The sequence below is a fragment of the Heptranchias perlo genome, chromosome 21 (genome assembly GCF_035084215.1).
Source record: "Heptranchias perlo isolate sHepPer1 chromosome 21, sHepPer1.hap1, whole genome shotgun sequence".
In the NCBI taxonomy this organism is placed as follows: Eukaryota; Metazoa; Chordata; class Chondrichthyes; order Hexanchiformes; family Hexanchidae; genus Heptranchias; species Heptranchias perlo.
In genome coordinates this window covers 44,639,958-44,659,428 of record NC_090345.1, presented here as the reverse complement: position 1 = coordinate 44,659,428, position 19,471 = coordinate 44,639,958, and the positions used below count along the sequence as shown (strand labels likewise).

Genomic DNA, 19,471 nt, shown 5'->3' with positions numbered 1-19,471 from the left:
AATATTCCACATTAACTGGTCAACTATTGACAAATGGCCTTTGCAATTCTTTAATGACCATTACTGACTCACTTTGTAGCCATTAATACTTTCCCATATTACAAATTAACAGATGCCAAGTACGCAGCCAAGTAAAAATTCCTTTCTACAGTCTTGGCTTGGTTTTATAATTGTCCCCTTTGAGAGGCAACATGGGAAAAAATTACAGAGCTCACTTCTTTCCTTGACAGAGGAGCTGTTACATGTGTTTTCCACTTATAGTTTTTTTACAATAAATCTGCTCTATTCTGAATCTGGATCTAATCTCTAGCCTCTGTGCAAAAGAATAATTCTATAAACACACACACAGAACGGTTACGGCCGTGCTAAGAACTTGTGATAGCCGCTGTTTATTTATAAAACTGCTGAATGACAAGACTGAAAGGGGCAAAGTTAAAAAGTGTAATAGTTAGCGAGAGACTTACCGCTTCATAACCTCCTAGATTTTGGGCTGCTTGAAACATAGTCCAAAGGTTAACTGTTAGAAGGACAATAAGTGTAAAGATAAGGATTTTGGAAAAAAAAATAGCAACTGTTATCATTTACCTATCTCAAGAAGAGACAGCATTAGTAAACAATTTGTCTTATATTAAAAAATACATTAACATCAGATATAAACGCTTCAAGAACAATGTGCTGTATTTGTAAACCGGCTGGGATAGTTAATAAATGTTACTGCTTAGTGCAGGGAGGTCCAAGATTTTGCCTTTGTTGGCTAAGTAAGTGGACGTCATGGACCCTCGGGGGCCATACTCCTATTAAAGAAAGAAAGGAAGACTTGCATTTATAAAGCGCCTTTCACAACCTCAGGACGTCCCAAAGCGCTTCATAGCCAATGAAGTACATTTAAAGTGTAGTCACTGTGTAATGTAGGAAATGCAGCAGCCATGTGGTAATAACCAGATAATCTGTTACAATGATGTTGGTTGAGAGCTAAATATTAGCCAGCACACCAGGAAGAACTCCCAGCTCTTCTTCCAAAGAGTGCCATGGGACATTTTTACATCCACCTGAAAGGGCAGACAGGGCCTCAATCGAACATCTCACCTGAAAGGCAATTCATCTGACTCATCAGAAACCCCAGCACTCCCTCAGTACTGCAGTAAAGTATCAGCCTAGATGTTGTGCTCGAGTCTCTGGAGCAGGACTTGAACCCAAAAGCTTCTGACTCAGAGGAGAGTGTGCTACCACTGAACCACAGCTGTGGATACTAACAAGGTTCAGATTTAGGATCTATCCACCAATAAGACACTGAGAACAACTCTTACCCAAACCAGGCTATCAGGGCAAAGGGTCCTACACATGTCCCATGGTGTCAACATAGTTATTCAGTACAGCGTTGATTTTGAAGGAGTTCTTACTAATGAAATAGGCACTTTAAAAAAAACCCGGCTTTCAATTGCGTCCCAGAGGCGCGGATAATGCTTCCCAGCTGGCTCAGTGCTGGACGCCCACGATACTTCACCGCGTGGGACCCGAGCGCTCAGTAGTACTTCAGAACCTCAGTGTCTGGTCGCAGTGGCGGAGCTTCTGCCTTGTTGGGTGGCCCTCTCCTCTCGATCGGGCCACCAAGCGATGCAGGATCCCCTGCCCCCACCATGGCCGATCAATGCACTGGTCATTTCTAGTGGAGGCCATGGTGGGACACCACCCCCCACAACAAAAAAAAACAGGCATTGCTTTTAATGGCTGACAGCAGCCCTTTAACAGCTGCTGGCAGCCGATGACCCATCCCATCGACCTCAACGCTCTCCCAGCGCTCATTGGTAGAGGATCTCACGTTATGGGGCTGGTAGCCCCGTCACTGCCCCTTAACGATCGCTGCACCAGGGTCCCAGGAAGAAAGGTGCAACTACGAATAAAATGATTCCCATTATAGTGAATAATAACCGTTACCTGGACTGTAATACTGCCTTTCATTGCGGTCAAAAGTAAAACGCATTGAGGAAGACACACTTTTGAATGTAATATTCATTGATACTCAAACAAGCATCAGATAACTACAGGGGAGAAGGCTGCTGAGTGTTTGGCAAACACTAACCAAGATAAACCAGGTGGTATGTAAGTATTCAGATTAAATATCTGTATTTGGTTCATCCCATTGTCACAGCTACATTGCCCCCTTTTTCGTCTTGCTGTCCATATGGTGACAATCCCTCATCTTCTGTTGCTTCTCTCCAAATTATTTGACCCAGTCTATATTCTTCACCTGCTCTGTTACACTATTTGTCAGTCAAATTGCCAGCAATATATGTACACTTGGCTTGATAATGATGTAAACTCATATTCCGATCTGGTGGTAACCCAATTCCTGGCTACCTGATAAAACACTGGAAATGATTGAATGGGGAAGCTTGGGACAGACTGCCGACGGCTCTGGTGTTTTACACCTCAATATGCAGAATCCTGCTCTTCCTTTTGAGCCAAGAGTAGGTCAAACCTGGATCTGCACTCTGAGAATCAATGTCAAAAGCCCAACAGGGACTCAAGGGGCAATTATACCGAATAGCACTCCCGTGCAGAGCCTCTTCTGCCGGGAGCACATACCAGGAATCCAGAAACAAAGTTTATCGGCCCCACCCCACCGCAGGATATTCAAACTCAGAGCAAAGTGCCCCCTACAGGATATTCTGTCCATTCCAGTCCAGTGGCTGGAGTTCTTTGCAGGATATTCAGTTTATTCGAGTGTGGAGTTCAGCGCCCCCTACAGGATATTCCGTTTATTCGAGTGTGGAGATCGGCGCCCCCTACAGGATATTCAGTTTATTCGAGTGTGGAGTTCAGCGCCCCCTACAGGATATTCCGTTTATTCGAGTGTGGAGATCAGCGCCCCCTACAGGATATTCCGTTTATTCGAGTGTGGAGATCGGCGCCCCCTACAGGATATTCAGTTTATTCGAGTGTGGAGTTCAGCGCCCCCTACAGGATATTCCGTTTATTCGAGTGTGGAGATCAGCGCCCCCTACAGGATATTCAGTTTATTCGAGTGTGGAGATCAGCGCCCCCTACAGGATATTCAGTTTATTCGAGTGTGGAGATCGGCGCCCCCTACAGGATATTCAGTTTATTCCAGTGTGGAGATCGGCGCCCCCTACAGGATATTCCGTTTATTCCAGTGTGGAGTTCAGCGCCCCCTACAGGATATTCAGTTTATTCGAGTGTGGAGTTCAGCGCCCCCTACAGGATATTCCGTTTATTCCAGTGTGGAGTTCAGCGCCCCCTACACGTTATTCTGTCCATTACATCATCATTTGCAATACGTAACCAATGGTGCCAAAGCTTAGATACTGAAGAGAGCATTGTCTGAGTGTGCCCGTGCGATGTGTCATAAGAAAAATATCCCAACAGAATGTTACAATATATTTTTAAGCGATGGTTGCATCCTGTGAGTGCACAAATTCACTGAAATCCAATACAGAATATGAAATGATGTATTTTAAATGACTGTGGCCAGTCCTGATTACATATTATAAACCCCAGCAGCTTCAGGCTCATTAGATCTTGTCCCAAGTGTTAGATTTCCAGGGTAATAACAGAAGCATAAAGCTTTCCCGATAAATATGGACAAAGCAATTCACGTGAGATGTGCCTTTTAAGAGTTAATTACAGGGAAGAATAAAGTCTACTGCACGACTGCAAAACAACAACGACTTGCCTTGATGTGTGCCCTCACCACAGTAAACATCCCATGGCACTTCACAGAGAAGGAATGCACACTGAGAAGTTGCGGAACAGTGAGGAAAGATGAGCAAAACATGGACAAAAAGGGAGTTAAGAGTTGTAAGAGATGTACAAAGGGAGAGGGGTGGAGAGAGGGGGCTCCGCAAACTACGGCCATAATGGTGGAAAACTCTTCCACTGAGTTTGAGGGGGAGGCACACAGGAGACCAGAATCTGAGGACCAGCAGACATGGGCTGAGACATTGGGCGAGGGTTTGCAGAGGTTGAGTGGGTGAGGCCATGATGGATTTGTAAACAAGGACAAGGGGGTTTAAATTTGACTCGTTGGGGGAGGGTTTGGCAATGGAGGTTGGTGCGGACAGGGGTGATGGGACTAACAAGACCTAATGCTGGACAGTCTGCAGACAGCGTAGGTCGGAGATGTGCGGGGTGGAGCTTGGAGTAACGTGGAGGTGGATGTTAAAGAAGTCAAATCTGGGGGTAATGAAAAAAGTGTTATGGGTCTCAGTGGTAGTGGGGGGTGAGGAAAGGATGGAGCTGGAGGATGTTGCTAGAGTAGGAGTAAGCAGCTTTGGCAATGGAAAGGATATGGGGTTTGAAGCTCAACTCAGAGTCGAACAGGATACTGAGTAACGTTTAGTTTAGCCTGGATAAGCAGCCAGTGAAGAATGGAGCCAGGGACAGAGTTTTTGGTGGGGACCAAATAGAATGGCTTTAGTCTTCCCAATGTCCAGTTAGAACAAGTCCTGGCTCATCCACAACCAGATGAATGACACCAGATGAATGGAGCTGAGGGTAGTGGTGGAGAGATAGACCTGCGTGTCATCAGTATCCAAATGGAAGCTGACCCCCTGCCTGCACTGAGGGGCAACATCTAAATGGGGAATAGGAAGGGAAGAAGGATGAAACCTTCAGGTAGTCCAGATGTTGTCTGTGCTGGGACGACCGCAAAAGACCACTGCGGGAAACGTGCTGGCTACCTTGAGATGCTGGGGTGGAAACAGGTGCGGACATCACCAAGGAGGTGGATCATAGTGGAGAGATGGTCGGGAGCGGTGGAGTGGCTAACTAAGCTGAAAATTGTGGGCAGGCTAAGGAGGACAAGGAAGGTTAATGTGCCACAGTCTCAGTCACAAAGGGTATTGTTGGTTACTTTAACTCTCAATGCTGCGAGTGGGGCAAAAGTCAGACTGAAGGGATTTGAACAGGGGATTGTGGGAGAGGTGAGCGAGGTAAAGGTGTGTTCAAGGACCTTAAAGAGGAAAGGGGGTCTAAACATGGACAGCAATTGGAGAGGGTGGAGGGGGTCGAGTGTGGGCTTTTTCATGAGACGCCTGATTTAAAGGGGATTGGAAGTTTTGGAGGGAAGGGGAATGGTGCATGTATGAATTGCTCTTGACCACCCTCTTTTTTTTATATTAGATAAAAGAGAGCGGTCAAGAGTGATGTGGGCCCCTTAAAAACTGATAATGGTGATATTGTAAATGAAAATAAGGAAATGGCGGACACGTCAAATAATTACTTTGCGTCAGTATTTCCAGTTCAGGAAGAGGATAGCACGCCGGACTCCCCAAGGAAACAAATTTTGAATCAGGGACGGGGACTCGCCATAATTAACGTAAGCAAATTAACAGTAATGAAAAAAATGACGGCTCTAAAAAGTGACAAATCCCCAGGACCAGATGGTTTCCATCCCAGGGTTTTAAAGGAAGTAGGTGAGAACATTGCAGAAGTCCCAACTATAATCTTCCAAAGTTCTCTCAATTCAGGAACCATTCCTTTAGATTAGAAAATTGCACATGTCACTCCACTATTTAAGAAAAGTCAGAGAGGGAAACCAGGGAATTATAGACCAGTTGGCCTAACATCTGTTGTCGGGAAATTACTAGAGTCTATAATTAAGGATAGAGTGACTGAACATCTTGAAACCTTTCAGCCGATCAGAGAAAGCCAGCATGAATTTGTAAAGGGTAGATTGTGCCTGACGAACCTGATTGAATTTTTTGAAGAGCTGACTAAAGTAGTGGGTGTTGTTTATATGGACTTCCAGAAGGCATTCGATAAAGTCCCTCATATGAGACCGTTAGCTAAAGTTGAAGCTCATGGAATTGAGGGCAAATTATTGGTTAGGAAATTGGCTAAGCGGCAGGAGAGTAGGGATAATGGGCAGGTACTCAAATTGGCAGGATGTGGTGTCCCACAGGGATCTGTGTTGGGGCCTCAACTATTCACTGTATTTATTTACGACTTAGATGACGGGATAGAGAGCCACATATCCAAGTTTGCCGATGACTAGAATACAAGGGGGTAGCTGCACCTGGAGTACTGTGCTCAGTTCTGGGCACCGCACCTAAGAAAGGATATATTAGCCTTGGAGGGAGTGCAGCGTAGATTTACTAGAATGATACCTGGACTCCGAGGATTAAATAATGAGGAGAGATTACACGAACTAGGGTTGTATTCCCTGGAAGTTAGAAGATTAAGGGGTGATTTAATTGAAATTTTCAAGATATTAAGGGAACTGATAGGGTAGATAGAGAGAAACTATTTCCGCTGGTTAGGGAGTCTAGGACTAAGGGATATAGCGTAAAAATTAGAGCCAGGACTTTCAGGAGTGAAGTTAGGAAACACTTCTACACGCAAAGGGTGCTAGAAGTTTGGACATTTCTTCCGCAAACGGCAGTTGATGCTAGCTCAATTGTTAATTTAAATCTGAGATTGATAGATTTTTGCTAACCAAAGGTATTAAGGGATATGGGGCTAAGGCGGGTATATGGAGTTAGGCACAGATTAGGCATGATCTCATTGAATGGCAGAACAGACTTGAGGGGCTAAATGGCCTACTCCTGTTCCTTTGAATGAATCCTTAACAAAGTCAGCAGGCACCGGGGCGAGGAAAGCAGAAATACAGGTATCAACAGAAAATCATTAAAGCATTTCGAGCAGTCCCTTCATATTGCAAAGCACATGCGTTATAGATTGTATTACTGGCCATTAAATAAAAAAGGATGTACGTGTAATTTTGGGAAAGCATAAAACAGCCCTGAAGGCGTTAGTTACATATAGATGGTTTTTATTTTACTTATCATGATCTTAAGACCCACTTGATTCCCATTATGCAAGGGCTTCATTATAGCCTACAGTAAAGCACAATGTGAATGCTCTCACACAGTTGATGAATACCCTGAGGTAAGTCTCAGCAAGCTCTAATGGTACAAGCTTCTCTGGTAACAACATTCAGAGGCTCCACAGATCAAAGATAAAACAAATTGCACTTTACATCCTCACTTCAGCTTAAAAAGGGCATTCAGGGATGATCTAAAAAGATACATCTGCACAAATGTAATTTCCACAGCCAATTACCCATCTAGGATTACCGACCCATTTACACTGTGAGCTCGAACAAGTTCTATTCTGAAGTGAATCCGAAGCGGACTCACCACTGTACTGAAAGGTGTGTAAAAGATGTTACCTACAGTCACTGTGATGTCGTGGTTATGGTACTGGACTAGTAATCCAGAGGCTGCGAGAAAGGATTAATCGCAGAGACAGGGCCTTCTGTGTCTCATGCAGTGCACCGGGTTGGCTGGGCAGCTACTCCCTGAACTAGGGGAGCACATACAATAGCAGGACACGACAGGAAGCAAGACGTGCGTGTGATGGACTAACAGCCCTTGCTATTCAGGTGTGCCACAGGGGTGTTAGGAAGTGAGTGAATAATGACGTGCATACAGTCATTAACACCCCATACCTTAGGGATGCCAACACCTTGCTAAACCATTACCTGCCTCAGCTGTTGTCTCTGCTGTTACTCACTCCCGACAGATATGTAGCCGGGCACAAAGCACAACTGGACTTCAGTGGCTTACTTTTGATGAAAGGACATGCAGCAAACTGACTGTCTTCTGTGACGTCCCCTGTAGGCATCTCGTAGGACCCTGCGGCATAAAAGCTGAGGGCACTGGCGACTTTCACTGCCACTGGTGTCGCAGTGTGCATGGTTGCTTGCCCTGGAAGGTGGGGGGTCTTTTTAGAGCAGATGACACACTCTTCCAAAGTGCCCAGCGAGCTGATTTTGTTACTGTAGACCTACTGCCTAGTGAAATCCCTGGTGCAAGTAGTGAGGCTCCGAATGGCCTCTGCACCTCCCAGGCCATTCTCTCCTCCCTCCTTTACTGAAGAAACCCAGCAGTGAGCACAGTGAGAGAGAGAGAGAGAGAGAGAGAGAGCATTACGCATTACTGTGACGGCTGGGCTGATTATTTTCACGCTTGTTAAACTGAAGCACCTTTGGAACAGCTGTGTAATTCTGCATGTACTTCCCATTACTGGCCTTTAACCAGGTCTTAACGAGCATTAAACAGCATTTTTCATTGTACAGAGACGCACTCCAGCAATTACCTAGGCTTTCACAGAGGTTCGTTACTCCTTTACTGAAATGGTAGAAATCGTACTAAACACGGCGGGGGTGGTGGGGGGACGGGATGGCGGCAACTCTATTAGCACTTGATTCCACAGTCTCACTCTTTTCTTTTTGCTAGCGTCTACTTTTATTGATAAACTTATTGCCAGGAGGAATCTCGTTCTCCTAAACTAGAATCATAGAAGTTACAACATGGAAACAGGCCCTTCGGCCCAACATGTCCATGTCGCCCAGTTTATACCACTAAGCTAGTCCCAATTGCCTGCACTTGGCCCATATCCCTCTATACCCATCTTACCCATGTAACTGTCCAAATGCTTTTTAAAAGACAAAATTGTACCCGCCTCTACTACTGCCTCTGGCAGCTCGTTCCAGACACTCACCACCCTTTGAGTGAAAATATTGCCCCTCTGGACCCTTTTGTATCTCTCCCCTCTCACCTTAAATCTATGCCCCCTCGTTATAGACTCCCCTAGCTTTGGGAAAAGATTTTGACTATCTACCTTATCTATGCCCCTCATTATTTTATAGACTTCTATAAGATCACCCCTAAACCTCCTACTCTCCAGGGAAAAAAGTCTCAGTCTATCCAACCTCTCCCTATAAGTCAAACCATCAAGTCCCGGTAGCATCCTAGTAAATCTTTTCTGCACTCTTTCTAGTTTAATAATATCCTTTCTATAATAGGGTGACCAGAACTGTACACAGTATTCCAAGTGTGGCCTAACTAATGTCTTGTACAACTTCAACAAGACATCCCAACTCCTGTATTCAATGTTCTGACCAATGAAACCAAGCATGCTGAATGCCTTCTTCACCACCCTATCCACCTGTGACTCCACTTTCAAGGAGCTATGAACCTGTACTCCTAGATCTCTTTGTTCTATAACTCTCCCCAAACCCCTACCATTAACGGAGTAGGTCCTGGCCCGATTCGATCTACCAAAATGCATCACCTCACATTTATCTAAATTAAACTCCATCTGCCATTCATCGGCCCACTGGCCCAATTTATCAAGATCCCGTTGCAATCCTAGATAACCTTCTTCACTGTCCACAATGCCACCAATCTTGGTGTCATCTGCAAACTTACTAACCATGCCTCCTAAATTCTCATCCAAATCATTAATATAAATAACAAATAACAGCGGACCCAGCACCGATCCCTGAGGCACACCGCTGGACACAGGCCTCCAGTCCGAAAAACAACCCTCCACAACCACCCTCTGTCTAAACTCTTTATTGAATGCGACTTACAATCAGTCATTTCATCAGTAACCGAAACACCACATTTCAGAACATCGACTGGTGCAAGGATGAAGAAACGGAGCCTCCGAATTTCCGCGGGGGTTGCTCCGATCTCTCAATGTAACTCTGACGGGGGTGGGGGGAAATCAGAGGACCCCTCCCCCCGCACCCCTGGATAAGCGCAGCTCCAACAACACTCAAAAAGCTCGACACCATCCAGGACAAAGCAGCCCACTTGATTGGCAACCCATCCATCACCCTAAACATTCACTCCCTTCACCACCGGCGCACTGTGGCTGCAGTGTGTACCATCCACAGGATGCACTGCAGCAACTCGCCAAGGCTTCTTCGACAGCACCTCCCAAACCTGCGACCTCTACCACCTAGAAGGACAAGGGCACATGGGAACAACACCACCACCTGCACGTTCCCCTCCAAGTCACACACCATCCCAACTTGGAAATATATCGCCGTTCCTTCATCATTGCTGGGTCAAAATCCTGGAACTCCCTACCTAACAGCACTGTGGGAGAACCGTCACCACACGGACTGCAGCGGTTCAAGGCAGCTCACCACCACCTTCTCAAGGGCAATTAGGGATGGGCAATAAATGCTGGACTCGCCAGTGACGCCCACATCCCATGAACGAATAAAAAAAAAATGTCGTAAGCGGATGTTTATGGTTGAAGATCAGCACAACCCCCATGGAAATTCCGGGCAGAATATAACAGCTAGATCTAGAAACTGATGCAAACCCAGATTACGAGTTCATCAAACTACACTCACTGCAATGTTGTCCTTGCTGATAAACCCTACTCCTGGTTCAAAATATTCTTTAAGTTAATTATACAATGCAGAGCTGAACCATTTATCACCGGATGTTCCCCAGTCAGTCAGTGTTGGGTCAGTACATTCAGTGACATGAAATGATTAGATTTTCCTCACTTCAAATGTCAGGAATTCTCAACTTTTAAGATGCCAAAAAAGGAGAAAGGTGACACTTACTTTGTTTAAATCCAAGGTATGGTATCCTTTCTATTGGAGTATTTCTTTCTTTCATGTACTTGTAAAGAGTGACGAGGAAAGCCTGCTCCTCTGCTCTGCATTCATCGCCTGCTGCAACCTTTGATTTTTCATCAGTTGCAATATTTTTGCAGTTGCTGTTATTCTTGGGTTTTGCCATCGTGGTTTTGGGCTCACATTTCGACTGAATGGAAAATAAGCTCAGAGTTAACAACAGCGGCAGTTCACGTGACTGACACTTCACACATAAATCCAAGGTTCATATGGACACTTCATTATTATTTCCTAAAGGTTGCTATGAAAAACTTTTAGGATAGCTCGAAAGAAAGAACGTGCATTTATATAGCGCCTTTCACTACCTCAGGACGTCCCAAAGCACTTCACAATCAATGAAGTACTTCTAACGTGTAGTTATTATTGTAATGTAGGAAACGCGACAGCCAATTTGCGGATAGCAAGAACCCTCAAACAGCAATGTGATAATGACCAGATAATCTGTTTTAGTGATGTTGATTGAGAGATAAATATTGGTCAGGACACCAGGGAGAACTCCCTTGTTCTTCTTTGGGAACGGGATCTTTGACATCCACCTGAGGGGGCAGTTGGGGACTCGGTTTAACGTCTCCTCCAACAGTGCTGCACTCCCTCAGTACCGCACTGGAGTGTCAGCCTAGATTTTGTGCTCAATTCTCCAGAGTGTGACTTGAACCCACAACCTTCTGACTCAGAGGCGAGACTGCTACCCACTGAGCCACAGCTAGCACCTTTCCGTTTACAAATATTCAAGGAAGAAACAAAAGCTCTGAGCCGAAAGATACAATCTGAGTTAAAGTGATGAAGTGGACCGTACCTTGGCGCTGCCTTTCCCATCTGAATCCTCATTGGAATCTCTCAGGCCATTTAGAGCTTGCGTGTCCCGCTTCTGGGAGAAGGGCTTCTTCTTCCGAGGTCGGCCTTTGAGATTAGGTGCTGAAATCGAAAAAACGGAGAATGACTGCAAGAAGCCAAAAGCAACATTTACCGGCTAGGTTTACGCCGTGTGCAATTCCGCGCCAATATTACCGAATCTTTACACTCGTCAAACCAACCCGACATCAAATAGCCGCTTTTTGAATAACCTTCCTCGACTGAGCTGTTCGTATACAAGGCGCATCGCTTAACACACAGTCACTTCCCTGCTTAAGGTGCAGGAGCTTTCTATGCCCTTTCTAAGCATGACCCTGCAATCATTCCAATCTCCCATAGGTTTCAGAAAGACCAGAACAAATGACAGCGAGCATATCTCCATGTATCGAGTGTGTACATTCTGTGCAGCTGCACTACTTTGCTGCTATAAATAACTCCACTGCAAAATATTTTACCAAGCACATTTCTTTCAGCTGACATTGCAATATGGAGAGTTTTTCACATCGACGATATTTTGCCTCGCTTCCAAAACAAGATTTTTTTTTTAATTCTCAAGATTCACAAGCAGCAAGAGAATGTGCTGGCAGCAACGACTCGCTGTCTTTGCTGAGCAGCAACCCTGCCACTCAGCTGCAAATTAAATTCCCCGCGTCAAGCAGTTCAATCACCGCAGCATCGTGTTTAGATTGTAATGTCACACATAGCAAGAAATTCCCATTAGCCATTCGTAGGGTCACTTTCACCTCACTGGTGTCAGGGACCATTGCTCATCCTCCTTTGGCCCACTGTGCAGCGTTCGAACCATGCCCACTGCACGGGGCCCCGAGATAGTCCACCCCGCCCCCCGAGATTGTCCGGGCTCATGAGATGGTCTGGGGCGCATCAATGGAAGGGCACTACGCAATGGTGACACCTGATCCCTGATCGCTGTGTCAACTACTTTTACATTACCTATTGTAAGCCTGCCTTTCTACAATCGTACGGGGGCAGAGTTGACACCGGATTAAGTAGGTGGTATCTAGTAACGTGTCCAGTAAAATACAGCGGGCCCCAAACCGAATCTTTGCATGGTGCCCTCCAAAAGACAAATGCCGCTCCTGCCTTGACTGGGCACTGCGCAGTATTCTGGGCATCATTAATATGTTCTGATCACCCTTAACAGTGGAGATCTTAAGAGGTAATTTTGACTTTGGGCGATAGTGTAAAACGAGCAATATCGGATCAGCTGCATATTGACTTCAATGGAAATGAAAACCGGGAGATGTGTGTAACGGGCGGCTTTCTGAAGAGTAGATGGAAACAGGTGGCAGAGCTGCTGTTTGACAGGTGTCTGCAGTGTCTGGATTTCATTACAGTAGATCAAAGGGGACTTTGCTGGTTGCTAGATCCTACAGTCACTTTAGACAGGTGATCTTTATTTATCTAACATCCTACTCTTTCATGAAACCTTCCTGCAACTGTTACATTTCTGCAATTACAAAAAAAAAATCTATAAATACTGTGAAGGTTACTCTGCTTGCAAAATGATATTTGAAGTACAGTATTCAGAGTGTCAATGATCAGATTTACGTACATAGGGGTTTCTGATCTCTCGTATATACACACAGGCACACACTCACACACCCTCCCTCACACACCCTCCCTCACACACCCTCCCTCACACACCCATGTCAGAGGCAGTAAAAGGAGAAACACTTGTTGTAAATCAGGCTGAATGTAGTGCATTCCTACAAAAGTGAGCCTGGAGTGGAGTTGCATCGCTTGATATCAGCAAACGCACTTCGGTGCCACCACACTTCGATATTTAGCACACCATTGCCTGGAAGAGCCCAGAGCACAATAAATCTCACTCTATACTTGTCTACTGGTTGCAATGAGAATGACATGTTGATACCAAACCAGGGAATACAGCTCACATTGGTCACACGCCGATTCTACATTCAAGGAAAGGAATTCGAGCAACTTTCGCGATGAGGTGGAATATTCTGAGATTAAATAAGAACTGCTTGAAACATGACATTTTGAGATCTTGCTTTGCTGAAGTGCTTGGAACCGTTTACAAAAGATCAGAGAGATTAGTAATCATTAGGCACAGTGTTTGACAACTCAAAAGCTAAGTTCATTCTTTCTTTCATATCGTACTATAAAGAGCAGCCAAGACATCAAAAGCTGCATGAAATAAGCAACAATTCCCATTTAATTACTGTATATTTGTTCAGTAGCTGATGACTGTTTTAATGACAGGGTTCAGACATAAACTATAATGGGCAATGGGATTCAGTAAAGTGTCCCTAAAGCAAAGGAGAGTCACTGAAGATATGGCAGAATAACATTATCCAACAATGCTGCTGCGTGTTGGGAATTTTAACGGCATCATTTACCTTGTATTTATATTTTCTGTTGAGACTAAGCATATATAGATGTGTAACATTGTGGTGTTAGCTTTATTCAGTGCTTTGCATTATTTACCTTCAATAAGAATGCCTTAGGATACCTTACATGATGTTTACTACCTATATTTGAGTTTGTAGCCAAAACATACAAGTGACATATTAGTCTTTAGTCAATTAGGTTTTGTGTAAAGAGCACCCTAGAAACTTTGCTCTGTTAATTAAGAAAAGGCTCCCCATTGCATGTTACTAATTAAAGCATTGCATAACAAATGTGGAGGTGACCTTTAAATAGCACTGACTGAGGAAACGATTCAATTTGAGCTGATTCAGAAATATTAGACAAGCTGCAGCTCAGTTGAGTATGTCCAAAAATGGTTTGGGTTTGGAATTCTTTTATAGCATTGTTGAAGTGTGATGACATCCTGTACAGATTATAGTAAAAGTGAAGGCACCACCGCCCCACACACACAGACAGACACAGACACAGACACAGACAGACAGAGAGACACACGCAGACAGACACCACATAGAGCTGCTATTATGAAATACTCGTCACTTTATTACACTAAGACCTGTGCAGTGGCTATTTCTTAATTTAGTTCATTTAAAGCTACTCTGGAAAATATTTGGGCTATCTTACCCCTGACTAAACACTATGTCTGCAGTGAGTCGCGTAATACACTAACTACACAAAGAACATTTAACGTCTTTCTGACAGAATGACTAACACAGTCAGTCGAAGAAATACAAAGGAGACGCAGAATAAACAGAGAAAGAGAGAAAAAAAACATGTTACCCATTTCGGTTGAATCAACCTGGTACTAACAGCCTCAGACATTAATTCTGCAGCATGTGGCAATATGCACCATCTCTACCACCACTTGCCAATAATAGTAGCGTTCCCTCTCTGTGCCCACAACTTCTTTTGCTCCTGCTCAAAAGAACGATTACTCACGTAACAACAGATCACCGACAAAACGAGAAAAAATGGGACGGACTGCCTAGTGAAAAAAAACAATTGCAAGCTTTAACTGCTCACGGCCCATTTGTTGTCCTCTCGTCCCACCTCTTTCACAGTAACAATGATTTCAGTTACTGGAGTTGCTTTGCTGGGTCTGATCGCAAACTCATTTGTAAGGCACTTCGCCCGTGTACAGCTCAGGGCCAGTTACTCACGTCAAAGAATGTGGCACAGAAAAGATCTGCTGGCTCACAGTTTCGTGTAATTCGATATTTATGTGACTTCCAACATTTTGGAGGCCCTGGCTCTGCGTTACTGGCGGTGGATGATTATATATTAGACGTATTAGTGCTTGCAAGCAAGTGCACTGCTAACAAAATTGCCCGTACAATGAAGAAAGACAATACAGATGGATTGGAGTAGTTTGTGGATACTTTTCAAGTGCACAAAACTGTAACATAACACAATAACAGCCCTGCCCAAATGGGGAGCTAGCAGTAGAATTATTAAAAAGCAGGATACAAGTAAACGATTAGTGTTTAGGTAGTAAATTACTGACGGTGGTTCTGTCCTTCCAAGTTCCACTGCTGCCTCCTCTGCTTATTAGTAAATTGGTAGTTACTGCGGCTTGTGATCAATTAATTAAAATCTTTGCCTTGCAATTAGCTCGGCGAGTATATTAACAGAACTGCCGAATGCTTACGTGCTAATGGCTGTGCAAAGCTTGCTCGCAAGCACAAACAACTTCCTTTGTTAAAAGCATTTGCAGCCCCAGTCCAAAATGAGTGCGGACAATTTCAAAGTCCACATAGACTGCGCCAGGTTTTGAGGGGAAGCTTTTATTGCCTTGTCATGCAAACAGCTGACGCCATCGCTTCCTAGTAGGACAGCAATTTCAATCAGAATTTTAAGACTCTTGCGAGTTAATTCTTCATTTTATTTGGAAGTCAGTGGACACGGTATAAAAAATAAAAGTGTCCTTTAAATTTCTGCCTATAAAAGGCAGCCATTAAACCACAAAATTAAATCACAAGAAATTTATTGGGCTAATGGAAAATATCCCCTCATGATACTGATGAACATAAAACCTCGTGTTTAAATATCAGGACATGTAAATCAAGTACTACAGCAAACTTAACAAAGGATTATCTTGCAGCCTGACATAAATATACTCTTTAACTATTAGGTTTCATGTGCTGGTGCCAGAATGTGAACAAAACAACCTCTTAATTACTGCAAATGAAAATCTAATTTAGCATCACTGGAACATGATCCCATTACTTCAGTTATTATATTCCTTCCATAATTCTTTTCACAGACCAAAACACACAAAGTATAAACAGTTCAGTCATTTTGCAACCATCTCCCTTTTGGGATCGGACATCCTGTCTCATTATGTCGATGATTAAAGCAATAATGCCAGATATTCTGAGGCATAAAAATCTCGAAATAGCATCACAATCTACCATTTCTCACAACCACCATTTTTTATTAGCACTGTCTGGGAATAACCCCTTTTAATTCTAAGCTGTTCTATTTAGCTTCGGTCCACATTGAGGAGACAGCTAGTTTCTCTCTGTTGTGCACAAAGTATCGAAGCTCTTAATCCTAGAATCTTACAGCACAGAAGGATGCCATTCGGCCCATCGTTCCTGTGCCGGCTCTTTCAAAGAGCTATCCAATTAGTCCCACTTTCACTATAGCGCTGCAACATTTTTCCTTTTCAAGTATTTATCCCATCCTCTTTTGAAAGTTACTATTGAATCTGCTGCCACCACCCTTTCATGATGTGGAGATGCCGGTGATGGACTGGGGTTGACAATTGTAAACAATTTTACAACACCAAGTTATAGTCCAGCAATTTTATTTTAAATTCACAAGCTTTCGGAGGCTACCCCCTTCCTCAGGTGAACGATGTGGAAAAATTTTTCCACATCGTTCACCTGAGGAAGGGGGTAGCCTCCGAAAGCTTGTGAATTTAAAATAAAATTGCTGGACTATAACTTGGTGTTGTAAAATTGTTTACAATTGACCACCCTTTCAGGCAGTGCATTCCAGATCATAAGAACTCGCTGCATAAAAATATTTCTCCCCATCTCTCCTCTGGTTCTTTTGCCAATTATCTTAAATCTGTGTCCTCTGCTTACAGACCCTCCTGCCAATGGAAGCAGTTTCTCCTTATTTACTCTATCAAAACCCGTCATAATTTTGAACACTTCCATTAAATCTCCCCTTAACCTTCTCTGTTCTAATGAGAACAATCCCAGCTTCTACAGTCTCTCCACGTAACTGAAGACCTTCATCCCTGGTATCATTCTAGTAAATCTCTGCACCCTCTCCAAGGCCTTGACATCCTTCCTAAAGTGGGCAAAATACTCCAGCTGAGGCCTAAACAGTGGTTTATAAAGGTTTAGCATAACTTCGTTGATTTTGTATTCCATGCCTCTATTTATAAAGCCCAGGATCCCGTATGCTTTTTTTTTTAAAAAACAGCCTTGTCCTGCCACCTTCAAAGTTTGTCTCCAGAAAAATCTTACTTTTTTTACAATACTTTCCAACATCCCGTTGGCTCAATGAGCCTGCCTACATTTTATCATTTTAATCAAATCACTTTTAGCAGTACAGCTTAAATTTTACCTTATTGCAGTCAGTTAAAAGGGCACTTCATGTGTGAAGACTGAGTCCAGGGCAATGTCACAAAAAGTATCATAATGCCACGGAAAATGACAAATCTACTTTCCTTTTTGAATTTCCAATTTAAAATGGGTTAAACTCGATCCCATTCAGATCTGAAGTCAGCTTGTCATAGAATCATCGAAGTTTACAACATGGAAACAGGCCCTTCGGCCCAACATGTCCATGTCGCCCAGTTTATACCACTAAGCTAGTCCCAATTGCCTGCACTTGGCCCATATCCCTCTATACCCATCTTACCCATGTAACTGTCCAAATGCTTTTTAAAAGACAAAATTGTACCCGCCTCTACTACTGCCTCTGGCAGCTCGTTCCAGACACTCACCACCCTTTGAGTGAAAAAATTGCCCCTCTGGACCCTTTTGTATCTCTCCCCTCTCACCTTAAATCTATGTCCCCTCGTTATAGACTCCCCTACCTTTGGGAAAAGATTTTGACTATCTACCTCATCTATGCCCCTCATTATTTTATAGACTTCTATAAGATCACCCCTTAATCTCCTACTCTCCAGGGAAAAAAGTCCCAGTCTATCTAACCTCTCCCTATAAGTCAAACCATCAAGTCCCGGCAGCATCCTAGTAAATCTTTTCTGCACTCTTTCTAGTTTAATAATATCCTTTCTATAATAGGGTGACCAGAACTGTACACAGTATTCCAAGTGTGGCCTAACTAATGTCTTGTACAACTTCAACAAGACATCCCAACTCCTGTATTCAATGTTCTGACCAATGAAACCAAGCAAGCTGAATGCCTTCTTCACCACCCTATCCACCTGTGACTCCACTTTCAAGGAGCTATGAACCTGTACTCCTAGATCTCTTTGTTCTATAATTCTCCCCAACGCCCTACCATTAACGGAGTAGGTCCTGGCCCGATTCGATCTCCCAAAATGCATCACCTCACATTTATCTAAATTAAACTCCATCTGCCATTCATCGGCCCACTGGCCCAATTTATCAAGATCCCGTTGCAATCCTAGATAACCTTCTTCACTGTCCACGATGCCACCAATCTTGGTGTCATCTGCAAACTTACTAACCATGCCTCCTAAATTCTCATCCAAATCATTAATATAAATAACAAATAACAGCGGACCCAGCACCGATCCCTGAGGCACACCGCTGGTCACAGGCCTCCAATTTGAAAAACAACCCTCTACACCCACCCTCTGTCTTCTGTCGTCAAGCCAATGCTGTATCCAATTGGCTACCTCACCTTGGATCCCGTGAGATTTAACCTTATGTAACAACCTACCATGCGGTACCTTGTCAAAGGCTTTGCTAAAGTCCATGTAGACCACGTCTACTGCACAGCCCTCATCTATCTTCTTGGTTACCCCTTCAAAAAACTCAATCAAATTCGTGAGACATGATTTTCCTCTCACAAAACCATGCTGACTGTTCCTAATCAGTCCCTGCCTCTCCAAATGCCCGTAGATCCTGTCTCTCACCACCATTGTCCAATGATGGTGAGCCAAAGATTTACAAATCCAGTTTAATTCAGTTTACACATGTGTATTGAAACGTTAACACAATGCCTGTTAAGTCAACTATTAATTCAGCCGGGATTTTAATCAGACTGAACCATCCTTACAATTTAAGTGTCAGCCATGGCTCAGAGGTTACACTCCCGGCCTCTGAGTTCAAGTCCCACGCCTGAGACTTGAGCACAAAATCTAGGCTGACACTCCAGTGCAGTACCGAGGGAGTGCTACACTGTCGGAGGTACCGACTTTTTGATGTTACATTATACTGAGGCCCCATCAGGAGGACCAATATTTATCCCTCAACCAACATCACTAAAACAGATTATCTGATCATTTATCTTATTGCAGTTCGTGGGAGCTTGCTCTGTGCAAATTGGCTGCTGTGTTTGCCTACATCACAACAGTTCAAAGTATTTCATTGGCTGTAAAGCGCTTTGGGACGTCCTGAGGTTATGAAAGGTGCTATAGAAATGCAAGTCCTGTCTTTCTTGACTTCATAGTGGATCATTCAATTTCAGTAACAAAAAAAAGAACAGACCAAGTGACACAAGAAACAGCAGAGATTGTTAGCGCTGTTTGCAAGTCGTACCTACTGAAGTGCCAACAGATGACAGAAA

At 43.8% G+C, this 19,471-nt stretch overlaps 1 protein-coding gene across 1 annotated transcript in view; it reads right to left on the bottom strand.

Moving 5' to 3' along the window:
* The window catches only part of arid5b (AT-rich interaction domain 5B), a 124,610-nt gene that overhangs the window by 33,093 nt on the left and 72,046 nt on the right, over positions 1-19,471 (bottom strand). The window contains exons 5-7 of the mRNA XM_068002606.1: positions 11,265-11,383; positions 10,397-10,598; positions 465-517 (exon numbers count right to left, since the gene is read on the bottom strand). Of these exons, the coding sequence (XP_067858707.1) occupies positions 465-517; positions 10,397-10,598; positions 11,265-11,383 (374 nt within the window). The remainder of the gene's footprint in view (positions 1-464; positions 518-10,396; positions 10,599-11,264; positions 11,384-19,471) is intronic.